This window comes from Drosophila novamexicana, unplaced genomic scaffold, assembly GCF_003285875.2.
Source record: "Drosophila novamexicana strain 15010-1031.04,08,12 unplaced genomic scaffold, DnovRS2.1 tig00000485-arrow-pilon, whole genome shotgun sequence".
Taxonomy (NCBI): Eukaryota; Metazoa; Arthropoda; class Insecta; order Diptera; family Drosophilidae; genus Drosophila; species Drosophila novamexicana.
The window spans coordinates 360,104-377,773 of NW_020824808.1; the positions used below are offsets into that span (position 1 = coordinate 360,104).

General features: G+C 37.8%; 1 protein-coding gene across 5 annotated transcripts in view; it reads right to left on the minus strand.

Moving 5' to 3' along the window:
• The window catches only part of LOC115761744 (filamin-A), a 39,430-nt gene that overhangs the window by 5,534 nt on the left and 16,226 nt on the right, over positions 1-17,670 (minus strand). For 2 of the 5 annotated variants that reach the window (XM_030703637.1, XM_030703638.1), the window contains 9 exons: positions 17,014-17,105; positions 15,660-16,952; positions 15,207-15,593; positions 14,543-15,109; positions 13,431-14,235; positions 12,918-13,370; positions 12,702-12,837; positions 7,709-7,792; positions 6,825-6,915 (listed from right to left, as the gene is read on the minus strand). In XM_030703637.1, coding sequence (XP_030559497.1) covers positions 6,825-6,915; positions 7,709-7,792; positions 12,702-12,837; positions 12,918-13,370; positions 13,431-14,235; positions 14,543-15,109; positions 15,207-15,593; positions 15,660-16,952; positions 17,014-17,105 — 3,908 coding nt within the window. Of the gene's footprint in view, positions 1-2,853; positions 3,101-6,824; positions 6,916-7,708; positions 7,793-12,701; positions 12,838-12,917; positions 13,371-13,430; positions 14,236-14,542; positions 15,110-15,206; positions 15,594-15,659; positions 16,953-17,013; positions 17,106-17,670 lie in introns of those variants that run through there. The other 3 variants (XM_030703640.1, XM_030703639.1, XM_030703641.1) reach the window with 2 other exon arrangements.

Sequence of the window (17,670 nt, forward strand, 5' to 3'; positions counted from 1 at the left end):
ATTTCTTATTGATATTTATAGAAGTAATAATCATCTTTGTTTTGAATAAACCGGAAAAGCTAAGAAAAACAGGCGCAAATATAAATACCGAGGTTAGCAGCTTAGCCAACTCGACTGGTCAACACACATAAATCAGGCAGTTAAACGTGTCGCGTGCCTGTCCAATATTAAGCAAATTTTCAAAATAAGCAATGGGGGGCGGGTACCAAAAACAAAAAAGAAAATAAAGAAAATCAAATAGAAAATGTCTGGCATTAGTGCCAAGTGGAACGCTTTTCGAAAACAATTGAAAAATTTATTGGCTTGTCAAACAATTAAATTGGCATTTAGAAAATTTGAATGTGCCATAAACAGAAGAAAATTGAAAAACAAAAAACCCACTTAAATTTCCAATTTATTTATTTATTTATAAGAAAACCCCCCGTGTGCAGCCGCTGTTCAGCTGTTCAGTTTCATAAATGAAATGACATGTAGAATGCAAATAATCCGAAATACTTTTCAAAGAACTTTGCAAATTAACGATCAAAATGTGGCGTTATGTGCGTGCAAATGGAAAGAAAATCAAATTTGCATATATAAAGAAAAGCCTTCGCGAAAAAATGTGCATGAAATTGAACGTCTAAAAAATACTGCCAAGACAACTCTATATGGCTGCCATGTTCATCACATTAAACGAAAAAGCAAAAGAATATTATGATTATTTATGTTTGAACATTTGTTGCTGTCCGTCCCAGTGTCTCCGCCCCTCACAGCTTACAGCACCGCCCTCGGCCCAGGCCACCTGCCAGCATTGCCCATTGAAGCATGGGAAGCTGCCGCCCAGTGGCATCTTTTTTGGCATCATCTAATGGACGCTGGCAATACAAATGAAAGATTTAATGACTCTCAAGCTGTTCTAGTCAGTTCGCGACGTGATGGTATACATGTTTTCGATATATCAGCGAAAGTTTGCGCCATTTGCACATCGCAAAAAATAAATAAAAAAAAATAAACACTAGACAACAAAACTGCAGAAAATAACTTTTAGCCAAACTACACGATTATTCTTTATGTACTGAATATAAGGACATATTATTTGTTTTTTTAATTAATTTATCTATTAAACGGCGTATAAGGTCGCCATTGTCCTACGCACATATTATCATTTGGCAAAGATTAAACATGCCACAAAAACGGATGAAAAAGACTCTGAGATTGAAACCTTGATTCAAACTTCCTTTCTTTTGATGTATTGTCAATATCTGATAACTAAAACGTTTACAGTACAATTGTTGAACAGCTTTAACATTTGGTTTGGGCTTAAAATATATTTATTTTATATTTACTTTCTTCCATCCTTAAATATATTTTAAATATTTAATGACTGAAAAGTAACTGTATAATTTTTAAACATCTTAGAAAGGTGGTATGCATTGAAAATATATTTATTGATATTTTGTTTTGTATAGATATACTTCTGATCTTCCTATATATTGACCTAGTCTTTGTATAGATTTATATGAAATAAGAGCAAGCATCTTGTATATCTCCTTATCAGAATATATATTAAAATAAGTAAATGATCTAGTTATTAACTAATCATGCATACTTTTAACACTTTCACAATATTCATTCACCAGCCTGAGACTTGAATACAGATGCTAACAGTACAGTTGATTGAATATCTGGATCAATCACCAAGAACTGTTTGCATAAATAAGTATATATATATATGTATATATATATTCGCAAATCATTGGATTTCAGCACTTGTTGTCGAGTGTAAACTATAATTCATGCTGTTGAATATGCAGGCACCCTTCACAGTTGCCGCCACACAAGAGGCCAAATGAATTTTACGCTTTGTTGCAAACTCTGATAATAAATCATAGAATTTAATTTGCAACAACGAGCATAATGCCAGCCAATAGATAAATGCGTCGGTGCCATAAAAGAAGACACATTTAAAAGACTTTTGGTCATAATTCAAAATTGCATTGCTCGGCCAGAGTGGACAGTGGGTGGGCGAGCCGGAGGACACATGGAGGGAACACTCAAATACAAGCGCCGTCCACAAGCATTTTGGTGAGATTTTGGCCATTAACACAAATGAACACACATTTTTGTGGCTTTAGTCAGCGAAATTGGGTTTATTGACGACAACGTGGACGTCATTTTGCCTGGCAAATTATCAAAAAGAAAAATAAAAAAGAAAAAAGCAACCACAAGAATTTTGTTTGCGATCCGACAGACAATTCCAGAAATTTGGCACAGATTTTGATTGATCTGTTTACAGTTCAATTTAAGAGGCTGCGATTTATTTGACTGGTTTTTCAAATAAATGAAATACAGTTCTTGAATAGAAAAGCGCAAGAGCTTTGTTTTAAATATTAGTATAAACTTCTGTAACATCTGATTTTAGTTTTTTACTTTATTATAAATTTTTATCCTTTTATATTTATATTATTGTAATTCTTGTTTTTTAGGAAATGTTAATGTTTTCTAAATGAAATGTTAAAATTTGTATATATTTTTGAAATATTTTTTCCCATTTAATTTTTTAAAGTTATTTTTATATATTTTTTTCCTAACTCTTTTTGATTTCGTTTTTTTTTTTTTTTTTGTTGTTTTGTTTTATACAACTTTTTTACTTTTTTTTTAATTTACTATGTTTTCTGTTAAACTTGATTTATTATTAAAATTGATATTAATTGTATTCAATTAGTTTTTTTTATTATTTAAATTAGTTTTGGTTTGCATTATATATTGTTAAATTGATATATTATTAAAAATTGTGTAACCAGTTTTTTGTTTAAATTTATTTTTATTTAATTTTACGTCTTTTTTTATGTTTTATTTTAATTAGTTATTTACCTTGATGTGTTACAATTGAAAACGCTGATATTATATTTAATGGCATATAATCTGAACCATTTAATCCTTGATTCTGGGGTATGATTGTCTCATTGAAGTAGACGTGTGTGCGTTCCGCGTGATCGCGCTCGGAGACGGTCACTTTATAGTAATAGGGTCGAAAAAAGTACGAATGATCCGACCAGGTCGCTTCCGGCGTTGCTGGCTTTTCAGATAACCAACTGAAGTGCATTTTGTTATTGCAATTTTTATTTTATTTTTATTATATATAATAATATTTATTTATATATATATATTTGTTTTTTATGAGTTTGGAAGCACGGGCAGATTTTTGAAATAAAGACACTTAAAATTTAGAACAATTTAATTTAACAACACGCTAATTGTTGTGTACATTTTGTCTGAGCAGCCAGCAAGGATATGCGCTATCTGTCAATTGGGCCAAAGGCTGTTCAAGGCATATCCTTGCTGAGCTGGGGACAGTACAAAATATGCCAACAAATTGGTGAAGATTTGTAGAAATGAACACTCACACGCTTAAAGTCAAAACGAAAACGTGTTATATAATACGATGTAACTAGAACATATAGACGAATTAAAGCTAAAAGTCTTTTGGCTCAAGTCCTGTGTTGAAGTATCCTTTACACACACACATACACGCACACGCACACGCACGCACTATATTCCTAAATTGTTAATTGGGTTTTTTAAATTATTTTGTTAATTTTAAGTGTTTGTCATTTGTTAGCGCACGATTTTAATTGCCAGCGACGTTTTGCAGGTCCACGCGTCTCCACGTCCCGATTTCAAGTGAACATCGACAGTTCCAAATCGAAATTAAGGCCAATATATAAAAGCATGCCAGTTCCTACCAGAAAAGATGCGTCTCTACAGCAGCAGCAGCAGCAGCTGCGCCGCTGGCAGCATAGATCAACCAACACACACATTCACACACACTCTCATGGATCTACCAAAAATATGGCTGCCGATGTTGAGGCCTGCTGCTATAAAGTAGGCAGCAGCAGAGCCAATGAACGATATATAAAAATATATATATATTATATATATATAAAAATATAGAAAAATTGGAAATCTTTGCCATTTGACAAGTGTGCGCCTGCGAGTGTATGTGTGCACACATGCACATGCATATATAGAACTTGGCTGAAATGCGGCATGTCCTAGTATGTGTCTCTCTGGCGAATTTTAACAGTTGTCATTTCGAATTTCGAGCTCGAAAAGGTGCAAATATGAAATTAATTTATGCGTTTCGAACTTAAATTCAAACACAACCAGATATACAATTATATGTATGTATATATTTATGTCCACATATATAGAGACAGCAAAGGAAATAGAATTTATTACTTAATGCAGCGAAGGCGACATCAAATTTATTAATATTTGCCCATTAAAGTGGCAAAAATGTTTAAAAATAAATGCAATATGTGAATGTGCTGCTGTGTTTTTTTTTATAGCCTGAAGACGCAATTTTCCAGCGATAAAACATGATTTGAAACAAAATTTGTGGAATGCCGAAAATGCGTTAAGCATTTTGTCAAACTGTTTTCGTGGACTATACGTATGTGTTATTAATTGTGCACACAAGTGTTGCTAAATATATATATTTTTATATATATGTGAGCACTTATGTAATTGATTTGAGAATAGGTAAATATTAAATATATTTGGCATTGGCATCAAAATGCAATTGGCGAAAATCAATCAAAAGCGGCAAGCAATGAGTATTAAATTTGTCATCAAATTTTCGAAAATTTTATACAAACTTTTCAGGTTCCTTTTGAAATCGGTTGCGTTTTCTTCAGTTCCCGTACTTGTTCTGCTCTATGCAAATATTTATTTCCTTTCTGGAGCGCATATTGAGAGGTAGGCAAATAAGTATATTGAGATAGAGGCGAACTGTTTCGAACAACATAAGTTAAAATAGTTTTAAAATATTTTTCTGCTTTTGAATAATGCTGTGAGCTGTCAAATAAGCCACGAGTATTCGAATTCAATTGGAACTCAGTCTAGACATTCTAGAGGCTACTCTTGGATGCACATGAGCAGCAAAGTGGGGTGTATATAATATTGTCGTCTACTGATCAATGAAAAATCAGTGCAACAAATGCGCGACAAATAATGTCATTTGGCCAAAACGAATCATTTACAATAAACCATCTTCAAAGGAAATGGAGCGCGCCATAAAAGCCGCACGTTGCCGTGCCACAAAAGAGGCGACACTTAAGCGAACCACGAACCACATCGCAACGGTGGGCATTTTATTGATTTTTGTAGCCACAAATGAAACGTGGCGCGGTGCATGTTCTTAATGAGGAGCACAGACCCAGATTTATATTTAATTTCATTTATTTTCCTTTTTTCTGCAGTACGTCACGGCGAAAATGTAGGAAAATTGCATGGAAGCGTGAAAATGCGAGCAAATATTTGCAACAGGCGGCGGCAACGACTGCTGCAAGCGGGATTCGCATGCAAATATCGTATATTTATTTATTGATTTGCAAAAGAGCTCATCAATCATGTTGAGAACTTAATGAAATTGTAGGCAAGCGTTTTACAACTCGTATATCCCTCGGCAAACTGCATAAATGCTAATTAAAACGAGTAGAAGTGCGCTAGTCGAGACTGCTGGCCTAGAAGATACCCTAAACATAATGCCAAGCTGCGGTTTCAAAAATTGTATCCTTCCCATATATCCTATAGACCCTATACTTAAATCCTATATAGCATATTTATGTATCCTATACCTACATTTTACGTAACCCATATCCTGTATCCTATACCTATTTCCTATACATATATACTATACTATACTATATCCTATATTCACACACATGCATGCCTTCCGTTTCAGAATACTTCTGTGTTTCCTCTTCATCTTCACCTTATCCACCCCATGGAAAATTTGTTTTTGAAAGCCTTAGGTGCTTATTGTCCGATATTTCTAAATTTTATTGGTCATAAATTTGGCTTTCGAATGTCTGTAAATACCAAAGGCTAAGGATCGGAAGGTAAAATATTTCTTACAGTACAATAACCTTCATACCAAGTGCTTAAGAAATCTTGTCTTCAAATCAATTTTTGTCGACAGTTTAGAGATAGTAATCAATATGTAAGCACCATTAATATATATTTATGAATACGCACATTGGCACAAAAACATTATACGCTGTTTAAACATTTTTAATGGGCTTAAACACAAATTTAATAGCTAATTACTTTCACCCAGCGGCAGGCAGTCAATGAACCATAGGCAAAAAAAATTCATTCGGCGCACACATAAATTTACAAGATTTTTTCTTAGAGCTCGACAAAACTGAAAGCTCTGTTGATGTTGCTGTCATTGTTGCTGTTCTTGTTGTCACTGTCATTGTCTAATTAAGTTGTCCGACTGTCAACAATTAGCCAGATAAGCCGCCAAACGTATGACAGTTCATCTGTCCGCCGATCTTCAGCTGCATTTGTATGTGCCCAGACTCGGGTGCGTTGCCTCTGCCACTTGTCCATGGTGTCGCATATATATAGAGCACACATATCTGTATCGTTTTTGGTACATACATTTTGAATATTTACGACAATTTTCTATTTTTGCACAATAGAAGCCGCCCAACGGCTTGCACTAAATTGCAAATGCGAGCCGCTGCTCAAATGGCGCATAAATTTTATGTATATGTTGTAGATTAAACAAATTAAATTATTGCGTTTAAATTTAAAACGTATAATTTAAAAATCACTTGGCAGCTCTTTTTTAAATGTTAGACCTAAAGTCAAAATGCAAATTTTGGCATTTCAAAAGAATTTGCACGAAAAATATTTGCTTGTTTTTAAGGTTAATTTATGTAGCATCTCTTTAAATTCCTTGGGTGTAGCATAAATAATTTCCTTGGCTTTCTTTGTTAATAGTTGTTTATCAGAAATATTGTTATACTATATTGTAACTTAATACGCACCAGTAACGTTTCCGCCTGTTGTGGGTAGTGGCAATTTCTCAAAGGCAACACTTCGATATGTAACTTCCGATTTGCCGTTGACCAGTTCGCTCTAATTACCAAAGATCCAGTTATAAAACATGTGGGATGGAGAGAGATAAACATTATAATTAAATTTAAAGGCAAGAACTAAACTAGTCTTAATTAGAAAAAATACCTAAACTTAGTGTTTGGAATATAGACCTTTTAGAAATTGGTTTAGTTCACAAAATAAAAATCGACATTTCGACTGATTTTTAGTTCCTTTTCAATATTCGCCTTAAACCTTAAATACCTTTTATTTCTTATATTATAGTATTCTGATTTCAGAGGTGAAGTTAAATATTAAAAGATTTTGATTGGAAAACTTGTTTTACGAAAAATTAGAAATTGGAATCATCTATGGAAGGGCAGATCTTCAATTTTAAGGCAAATCTGTCAAATCTGATTATTTACATACCAATATGTAATATTTTTATAATCTTTTTAATAAAATTAAAATAAAAACAAGAATTTGCTTCATAATTTTCATGCATCATAAATACGCGCACTTTTGCCTAGCTCGCTCTTATAATAATTATTATTTATTGTTATAGTTCCATGAATGTTATTATTATTATTATTATATTCATTTATACTATAAATAGTATATAATATAGTTCTATTAATCCCATTATTAATTTATTCGTTTTTTCTATTGATACTAATTAAAATTAATTTTAAAGTTATATTAATGCCATTATTCTGATATTAGTTCTATGATGTACTGTATGTAATTTAAAGTTTTTTTTATAATTTTTTTATCTTCTCAATATTAATAATTAAATCGTCTGCTTAAATCTTTACACTTCTCCAACTATGCTCACCTGTGTTGTTGTCTGCTTAACCACTTTGGTCGTATGCTCCTCGACGTATTCACTGTGCGAGTATTGTTCGATGCTTTCGACAGCCTGAGGTCAATGAAAATAAGATTGAAAATGGCCAAATTAAGCACCAGATATATGCATATATGTATATCCAAAAATTCAATTGAAATGCATAAAACAACAGCCAGACATGCGATTGGTCGACGTGTGGAAAACCAGAACACAATCACGCTTACTACTTATGTGCTCTATATGCATATATATATATATATATAGATATTTAGATATATTTGTTAGATTCGTATACTTTGCACTTGTGTTGAAATTTGCACAAATATTTTACAACTGTGGGTACTTTGCTGGCTTCTGCTTATTATTCAAAACTGATGCATTGATTGATATGGAAAAAAAGGGGGAACAAAACTTGAAAGTGTGAAACTATACAAGAAAAAGAGCGCGTAAATGAAGCTGCAAAGGCTAAGGCATAACAATAATAAGTACAAATAATACTTATACACACACACACACACGCACCGAAAGGAAGTGGCATTGATTGACGGTTTGTACTCGTAAGTAGTTTTTCATTTAATTTTCTTTTTTTTTTTTGTAGTCATGTGCTTAGAATTTCCACAGCAAACGGCTGTTGCATAAGCACAATTATAATAAATGCAAAATATTGAGAAATCATTCCGTGTGGCCATATCCGTGGCCAAATCGACAAAAAAAAAATCAAAGATACAAATCTCAATAAAATATTTAAGCTATTAATAAGAAGTACGCGAATTCACAGCCAATCAATTGGCTGGCCAGGGGGAAGGTGCAGCGAAAGCACATGCAAAATGTTCTCTAAATTCTCTAGATGCAAGTACCATATGCGATCTATTGACAGACCCAGAAGATTTCTACACATGTCGTGACATGCATCAGAAAACGTCACGAAATGCGTTTCGATAAAAATAAAATAAATTATAAATTTTGTTGTGCCACCTTTTAGACTTCCAGTGTTGTAAAACGCGACGCTACGTGGACGATGACGACGGCGACGAGGACAAACTCTGACTAAGAAACGGTGCGCGACTAGCTAAGACGACTAGTCGTAGTAGTTGCCACTGCCAATGGCTCTGCCTCTTGCCAATCTTTAATGGTTTCCACAAACAGCAACAAATTCAGCGCACACCAACACACACGCACACACACAGTTTCTTATTTTAATTACTTGCGAATTTTAAGTTGCTGCACATGAATTTCATATGCAGACGCCGCTATATGCGGCGTATACTTGATATTTTGTGCTGGCCACGCGATTGCCTGCTGCAACAACAACAACAACAACAACAACAACTGTGAATCAGCAGCCTCTTTATATAGTTTCTTAGCGCTGTTCTTAACGCCATTTACATGTGTGTGCACATTTATATATATAATGCAAATATAAATTTATAAGTCAGCAACATTTCAAATATATATTGTTGCATATATTTTTATATATTATACAATTTGCTGTTGTCTGCGGAAAAACTAATTTCAAAATTTTTACATCAGTTCTGTTTTTTTTTGTTGCGATTTTTTTCTCTTGTTGCATTTTGTATTTAAATTTAGCATTTTTAATTTTGTTAATTATTAATATGGTGTAATTCATTTAGACTGTAAACAATGTGTTAATTTATGTTCCACATAATTACTTTTATCATCCCACACACAAGGTAGCCAAGTTTTGAGAGAAAGCAAAGACCGTTCCCTATGCTGCCTAAAAACAGACTAGCATACGTTTACAGGGTATACATCAAATAAAATATGTGTCACAAGGTCAATTTCTATGCCAAACCAAAGTTACATTTTTGTTGAAGTGTGTAAATTTACAGCCGCTTGTCCAATTATAGAAATCGTAAGGTCAAGAACAAACTCTTAAAATTTCTTAATCATAATCTTGTTCTATTATATTTTATTATTATTATTATTATAACTAAAAGAATATCACTTGAAAAGCAAAAATGAAACTTATTGATTGGCTAACTGTTTAGCCGACTGATTGGTGATCAACGCCCAGCCCACGCCTTGAGAAATAGTATGCCGATTTTCTACAGAAGTTAAAGCGGATTTTTGGAAAGCATTTCGCGAAAGTTGGGAAATTGGTGAATATCGGCTTTCAAATCAGTATACAATTGTAGAAGATACACTTTTGTCTTGAAATTTGTAACACATAAAAGGAAACCCCTCCCACCCCATTATATATTCTAGACCAATATCAACAGACTTGTTGACATAGCCTTCTCCGCCTGTTTGCTTCCATGCCAACAGTCTCTGAGTTTTAAAGCTATCATCATGAAACTTTGAATAGGAGCGTCTTTCTTTCTCGAATTAGTATTATTTATAGCTGCCGAACGATCTGTAGAAAAGTAGGTTCTTTTTATTAAAATATATTGACCAAGTTAGTTACTTTCGCTATGCTCCCTACATATATTCAAAATCTTATCAATATTGGACCAACATACCATATCATAGAATATTAGGTTCTATGATATTTTCATCAATTTCAGCATTTACGAGCTTAACTACTCTCACATATCTGCCAAAGGAAATGTCTAAAAGGGTATTAAATACTTTCTAGTTTTCAGATAAATTAGTAATCTATTTAAACAAGAAAGAACTTAAACATACATTTACATACTTCAATTGCATTAAATTTTAGTTTAATGAAACATTAATGAAATGAAAGGAAAACTATTTTCTAAAAGCGGCATTTAATCGCTTGAACAAAATCTATCCGATATCGTAAATACTTTAAGAATACTTCAGAACTGCAATTGTTTTGATAAGTTCAAAAATATATGTAATATCCCGTCAACCAAAAACATATTAAAATTTAAATTTAATCCCAATGCTATATGCTATACATAAGCATAAGTATTTATGCATATAAAAACTTTATAGCCCACCTAAAAAGTCTGTGAAATAAGGCCCAATGTGCTGAACATCACGTAAACAATGTAGGCACCCAGCCCAACAAAGGTCTCGAGTTTATGAAGGCGCTGTCAAAAAATAGATTCGACTCGACTCGAGGTGTGTGGACAGCGTGAAAATATATGAAATTGTAATTTTAACGCTCAGCTAATTGTGCGCAACTGTTAAAATTAAACACAATTAATCTTTGCTTCAATAAAATTATATACTGTCTGGGCGCAGTGCCCGCAAATGCAAGTTGTTTAATTTGAATTGTCTTGCTCTGAGAAACTTGGCTCTGTGTTGTTTTTGTTGTTGTTGCTTACAAACTAGTCGCTATTCATCTGACAGTTCATTTGTCAACTTTTCAGCGTTTATCTTTATATAGGAAACTGTTTGTCCTGACTGACGATTTGATTAAGTGACTGACTGATCGAGATAGGAGGTAGGAAGCAGTAATTTTATGCTGCTTTTACATTATTATGTGATGCAACTGCACGTTAAGACGTTGTTTTTGGGAAAATGCCACCTGCAAGGATGGGAAAAACGCGGAAAACATTTGAATTAAACGTAACATAAAGTTCGCAATTCAGTTGGCTTAATTCATTTACTCTTTTTGAATGATCTTTGTTGAAGTTCATTTTACACTTTTTTCACTAATTTCTAAAAATCCACCCCAAAAGTTATATGGTCGGCTTTATGTCTGTTTTAATTCATCTAGAAAACTATTTGTCCTGGGTGACAGATTGATTGAATGACTGACTGATCGAGATGAGGGGATAGGCCTTTTCTGTTTTATACTGCATTTACCTATGCAAGGACTTAATTTGACTGCGTTTTGCTAAATAAATTTTGTTTAACCAATTTACCCATTACGAATAATCTAGCTAAGTTTGATAATGTTTTAGCCTACTTTGAAAGCGTTAAATTTTTTATAAGTATCTGTTTGAACAATTTTAAATAGCCGTCATGACAATTTTTTTCAAAACGTATTTCACCGATTTTCAAAATCCACTCCACTTAGAGGAATTTTAAGGCAGAAATTAAAATATTTAAAATTTAGCACGCGATGCGATAATAAAATCTAGAGAAAACAAAGCTGGCCCGGGCAAAGCCGGATAGTAATAGTACTTACAATAAAACTGAAAGAAACAAATAATGAATAGTGCAAAGTTTACGTTTGGGTTAGAGAGAAAAATTTGTTGTTAAATTAGCAATTATTATAAATGAATTATTTTTTTTTCTTTTGGTAATGTGCTTAAGCAACAATTGAGCGCAACCAACTCAAGTGTGTATGGGTTTTGTTTTGGTTTTTGCTAGATATATAGAAATTATACATATATATATATATATGGTGTTATCAACTGCAAATTACAAACACACACAAACAACTTACGCGTACTAGAATTTAAACTAATTAAGCATTAAAACAATTGAATAATTTTGTGCATTAAATGCATAATGTAAAACAAAGCGCATATTGTAATTTAGCATAGCAGAGAGCATTTGGTTGGTTCATAAATAATTTTGAAAAAACGTTTAACATTCACATGCAGTTTGAAAATATTTCGAAATATGTTTGTTTCTTTTTTTTTGCATTAATTTTTCTTTTGTACACAAAACGTTGCATTTGTTCTTGGGTTTTCTTTTATTTTGTTGTCATGTTTTACAATGTTGCACTTAAATTGTATTCTTTTTGCTTTATTGCTGGGTCTTCATTGCTTGATATATGTTATATATATATACACATATATACGTACATATGGTAAATTGTTTGCGTGTTTCGAATTCGACTTTTTTTCTTTTTATATAAACAATTTGACGTTAACATTGAGGGGGGCACAAAATACAAACACCAAAATGACTGAACTTTTGACTAGACTTCATGTACGTGTAGAGTATTTTTTGAGTTGTTGCTTATGTGACTAGATAAATAAATAAATTATGATAATAATTGCTAATTTTTTTGTTTTTTTTTTCATTCAACAAATAATTCCTATTTGGGACTAGATTTGGCTGTAGATGTTTTGTTTTTGTTTATCATTCAGACTACCTTAATGGAGAAGCTGCCATTCGGTATGTCCTTGCCGCCGAACTTGACATTAATATCGTAATCCCCAGGGTCGTTCAGAGCATACAGTATGTCAAAGAAGCCATCCTTCTCGATAACATCAATGTCCACAATTTCACTGTAGGAATGGAAAATATTCAAATATTTTGTCAATACCAACCGATATATGCCGCCAGTCGTTGCTGCTCCTATACAGACCTGCCTTCCTTGTTGGTTATCTTGCAGGTAACAGCTCCATCGCCCGCTTCGCGTGCATCCACCTTCAGATGTGACTGACTACCGGATGGCTGTATCTTGGGCGCCTGCTCCACCAGTTTGCATTTCTTGGCCTCGCCGGTGGGGAATGCTTCGAGTTTGAAGGGTGAGCCCTCGATCTCCTTGTCGCCATACTTGATGCTGCACTGATAGGTGCCGCACTCGTCCGGCACAAACGATACCACATAGGTGCCGGTGGCCACCTCCTCGAGGCGTGGCTGCATTGGCTTGCCCTTTGGATTCTTGATGGCCACATTAATGTCCGCCTGGCCGGCTTGCTTCGTATCAATCTCAAATTCGGCTGGCAGTGAGGCGGGTGTTTTCTTCTTCTCATTGACGCCCTTCACGGTGACTTTTGTCGCCTCGGATTTTGGAAAAACGGTCATCACAAACGGGCTGCAAGGAGTGAGCCATTTCAACCGCTGGACGCTAAGCTAAGGTTAATGGGGGACTCACCTGCATGGCACCTCCACATCCGCGAACTTCACCTGGCAGGTCAGCACGGAACCGGCCTTGGGCGGCACATAGTGAACCGCATAAATGCAATTGCCCTTGTCCTCGACGCTAAGATTGTCAACAGGTATGCCCTCGGAGTTGGTCAGCTTGACGGCAATGCGGCCAGGACCAGCCTCGCCCACATCCACATTGAATACGGTGGGCACACTCTCGCGCACCTGGCCATGCTCAATGCCCGGCCCGTAGACCTTCACCTTGCTGGGATCGACTGTCTCCTCGACGAGCACACGGAACGGTGAGCCGGGTATATGCTTATCCGCAAAACGTATGGTAATATCATACTCGCCGGGATCAGTGGCCAGATAATCAACATCACAGCTGCCATCGCGGTTGTCCGTGCAGGTCATCTTGGCCTCGGAGGGCCCCTCAATAGCCAGCGATAGGCCACCCTTGCCGGCGCCCTTGGTCTCCACGGTGAACTTGTTTTTCTGATTGGTCAAACCCTTCTCCAAGCCGGGACCATAGGCCTTGCAGCGTGTCGGATCACATCCACTCTTCACATTGACAACAAACGGCGATCCAGGCACAGGTATATTATCATACATGAGCTCAATGGTGTGACGGCCCGCCTCGAAGGGTGTGTACATGATGCGGAAGATGTCATCGGTGGGTCCCTGGACCATTTTGCTGGGCAGCACATGACCCATTGGATCAAAGATGGCGCACGAGAGCTTGCCAGACTCAATATTGCTGCCCACCTTGCTCATATCGACCATAAAGTCCGTGTCGGCGTTCATGATGACACCTGAGTGTGGAAAGTCAAAGCTGGATTAGTATGGGATGCAAGCACGCCAGGAGCAGCAACAGAAATATGCGATGCGATTAGTGTATGCAAATGGTTTTAGTTTCATAAAAAAACACAAACAAGACAACAACAAGGACAACGACAAAAACAACGTAGGGAGGCAAAGTTTAGCCTTGGGTCAGCTGCGTGCGACTTTGGGCCTAGGATTAGAGCACAGGCGGATTAGAGTAGAGCAGCAGCAGCGGCGGCAAAAACTGGAGCTTGGTAACTGGTAACTAGAACTCGAACTCCTATTGTCATAGCCTACCATGCGGCTGTATGCCGATGCCGCTGACGCGCGTGTTCTTCAGATTCGGCAGGGGCACAATCAGCGGCTGGAATGGGGAGCCATTGATGTGACGCTCGTTAAACGTTATGTTGACACTGTAATCGCCCGCCTCGGTGGGCAGATAAGCTACATTGCAGGTGCCATCGCCATTGTCCCGACAATTGATTGCCGCCTCGCAGGGACCCTCAACAGTAACGCCCAGGCCGCCTTGGCCAGCGCCACGCGTATCGATCATAAACTCAGCCGGCTGGCCGACAATGCCACGCTCAAGGCCCGGCCCGAAGGCGTGCACCTTATTCGAATCACTGCCCGTCAAACATTGTAGGCGGAAGGGGCGTGGCGTTATTGGTGTGCCACCAAAGCAGATGCTCAGCAAATATTCACCCAGCTGGGTGGGTGTAAAGTTGACCAGAAAACCCTCCGCGGTGGGTATAATGTGCGCCTTTACACGATTACCTGACGGACTGGTTATGGTCACAGCCAAATCCGCCTTGGGCAGACCATGGGTGATAATGCGAAACTGCTGTAAACTGTTCAGGGGCGCGGCTTGTGTGAATGAATGAAATGACTTGGACTTAGACCATGATGTACTCACAGCATAAAAATAATAGAGAGCTAAGACTTATATGACAATTGTACTTACTGGGCTCGAGGCCGTCCACCTTGATCTTGGACACATCCACCGTCTGTTCAACGACCACCTTATCACCCAGTGGCACGCGTTGACCGCCATATGTCATGGTGGTGGTGTAGGCGCCCTTCATGGGCGGAATGACTTCGACCGAATATGTGCTGTCCTGGTTGTCGATAATGCGGCATGGAACATCCAGTTTGGTGTCTTCGTGCACGATCTTTACCTTGAGCTCTGCATCGCCAGCATCGCGTGCATCCACATTGAAATGGGTGGGCACATTGGGACGCACGCCCGGCTGTAGCCAGGGGCCAAAGGCTTGCACCTTAGACGCATCCACGGGCACACCCACATAGATGCGATGTGGCGAATTGGGCGTTGAGACGCCACCATAATTGACTGCAGCATAAAACAAGAGAGAGAGAGTTTACGGAGGCAATTGACGAAGTCAGCAGATTGGCTTACCCTCCACAGTGTGCGGCACGCCGGAAGTGGGCGTATATGTGACCTTTTTGGTGCCATCGGGATTATTCTTGATCTGCACAGGCAGCTTGTTGCCATAGACATCCTGTACGATAACATCCAGTGGGGCGTTGCCCGCCTTGCTGGTATCCACATCAAAGCTAGCCGGCTGATTAATGGTTACGCCATTCTTCTCTAGACCCGGACCACTGGCCTTAACCAGCTCCGGATGGAAATCGGTGCGTGGGAGTATGTGAGCTATAAACGGTGACTTGGGTATATCCTCGTTGTCGCAGAGTATGTGCACAGCATACTCTCCCACGGCAGTTGGATGATACTTGACCAATGCGGAGCCATCACCATTGTCATGGCATTCGATTTCAGCTTGCGAGGGTCCGGCTACGGTGAAGCCGAGTGCGCCCGTTTCGCCATTGGTCTCCACCACAAAGGCGGCGGGATAGCCAATGACGCCGCTGCTCAGACCAGGGCCATAGGCAACAATCGAGGATTCCTTCTTGGGACCCACCTTCACCTCGAACGGCGATTTGGGCACTTCCTGTCCGCTAAACGTAACCATGACCACATAGCGACCCTCCTTGGTGGGATAATAGTGGCACTCATAGGTATTGCCATCCACCTTGGATTGCATGACATTCTGGTTCATGCCGCCGGGTCCAATGACGCGCACCTCGGGCACACCCTCGCCGGCACCCTCGGTATGAATTTTGAAATCGGCATCGTCGCCAACACGCACGCCCGTCGCCTGCAGGCCGCGACCGGAGACACGCACCTTACGCGCATCCGACAGCGGAGCCACCTTCACGGGGAAGGGGCTATTCGGTATGGGCGTGCCCGCGTAGAAGACATTAACCGAGTGTAGACCCTGCAGTGCGGTAACATATTCGCAGCGCCAAGTATCATTCTCCAACTGGCGCACCTTGGCAGCCACCGAAGTCTTGTGATTGGCCGGATCAATTATGATCACCTCGGGCACACCGCGACCAGCATCCTTGGTGAGTATGTCAAAGAAGGTGGGCTTCTTGATGGTCACACCGCTAGGCTGGATGCCAGGACCGGTTACCTTCACCTTGGAAGCATCGCCAGCATGACCCTCGACCTTAACGGGGAACGGCGACTTGGGTATATCACGACCCGAAAACTTAACGGCCACGTTGTGCTGACCCTCCGCCTTGGGTATATACGAAACGGTGTACGTGAGATTCTTGTCATTGTTGAAGCGCACATCGGCCTTCTCCACGACACCGTTGGGTCCCTCGATGTCCACATCGACAACACCTAAAGCGGCATCATAAGATATATGTTGTGAGAAATTATGATTTTTTACTCTTAGACTTACCTTTGCCTGCGGAGAAGGTTTCGACGGTGAAGTTAGCGGGCGCACCCACCACAGGGCCAATTGGTTCAATGCCAGGACCGTAGGCGCGCACTCTGTGTTAAGGAGGATAGCACGATAAGTTTGAATTAGTTTTATTTTTAACTAAAGCTAGCAAATGCAAAAGAGTTAGCTAACAATCAAATTGCATTAGTTTATAAGAATACTTTTAACAATTAGTAAATATATTAATCATTTAATTCGCAGCCGATAAGTATGCAGCGCTTTTTGCATTCGCATCATTTACGCAGAGCAGCTAAAAGTATTCTACGATTTCAAGACAGCCACAATAAAATACAGCTTGATCGTTGGAGATCAAAATAAAAGGCAGCGTTATGCTAGCGGCGTGGCAGTTAAGCAATGAAAATATAAGAATAAATACAACATGTTTCTATCTCAAGCTAGCCGTGCTTGTGTAATTGATAGAAAATAGATGATATAATTTTTTTATTAGACATAAAGTTAAAATTTGTTCTAAAATTCTTCTTCAATGTTCAAAATTGAAATATATTGATCATAATATATATGAATACTTGCTTAACAACGTTTACTTTTCAAACTGCAACATTCTATATATCATATACATACATCAAGTTATATACCTTTTGTAGTTTTCTCAAC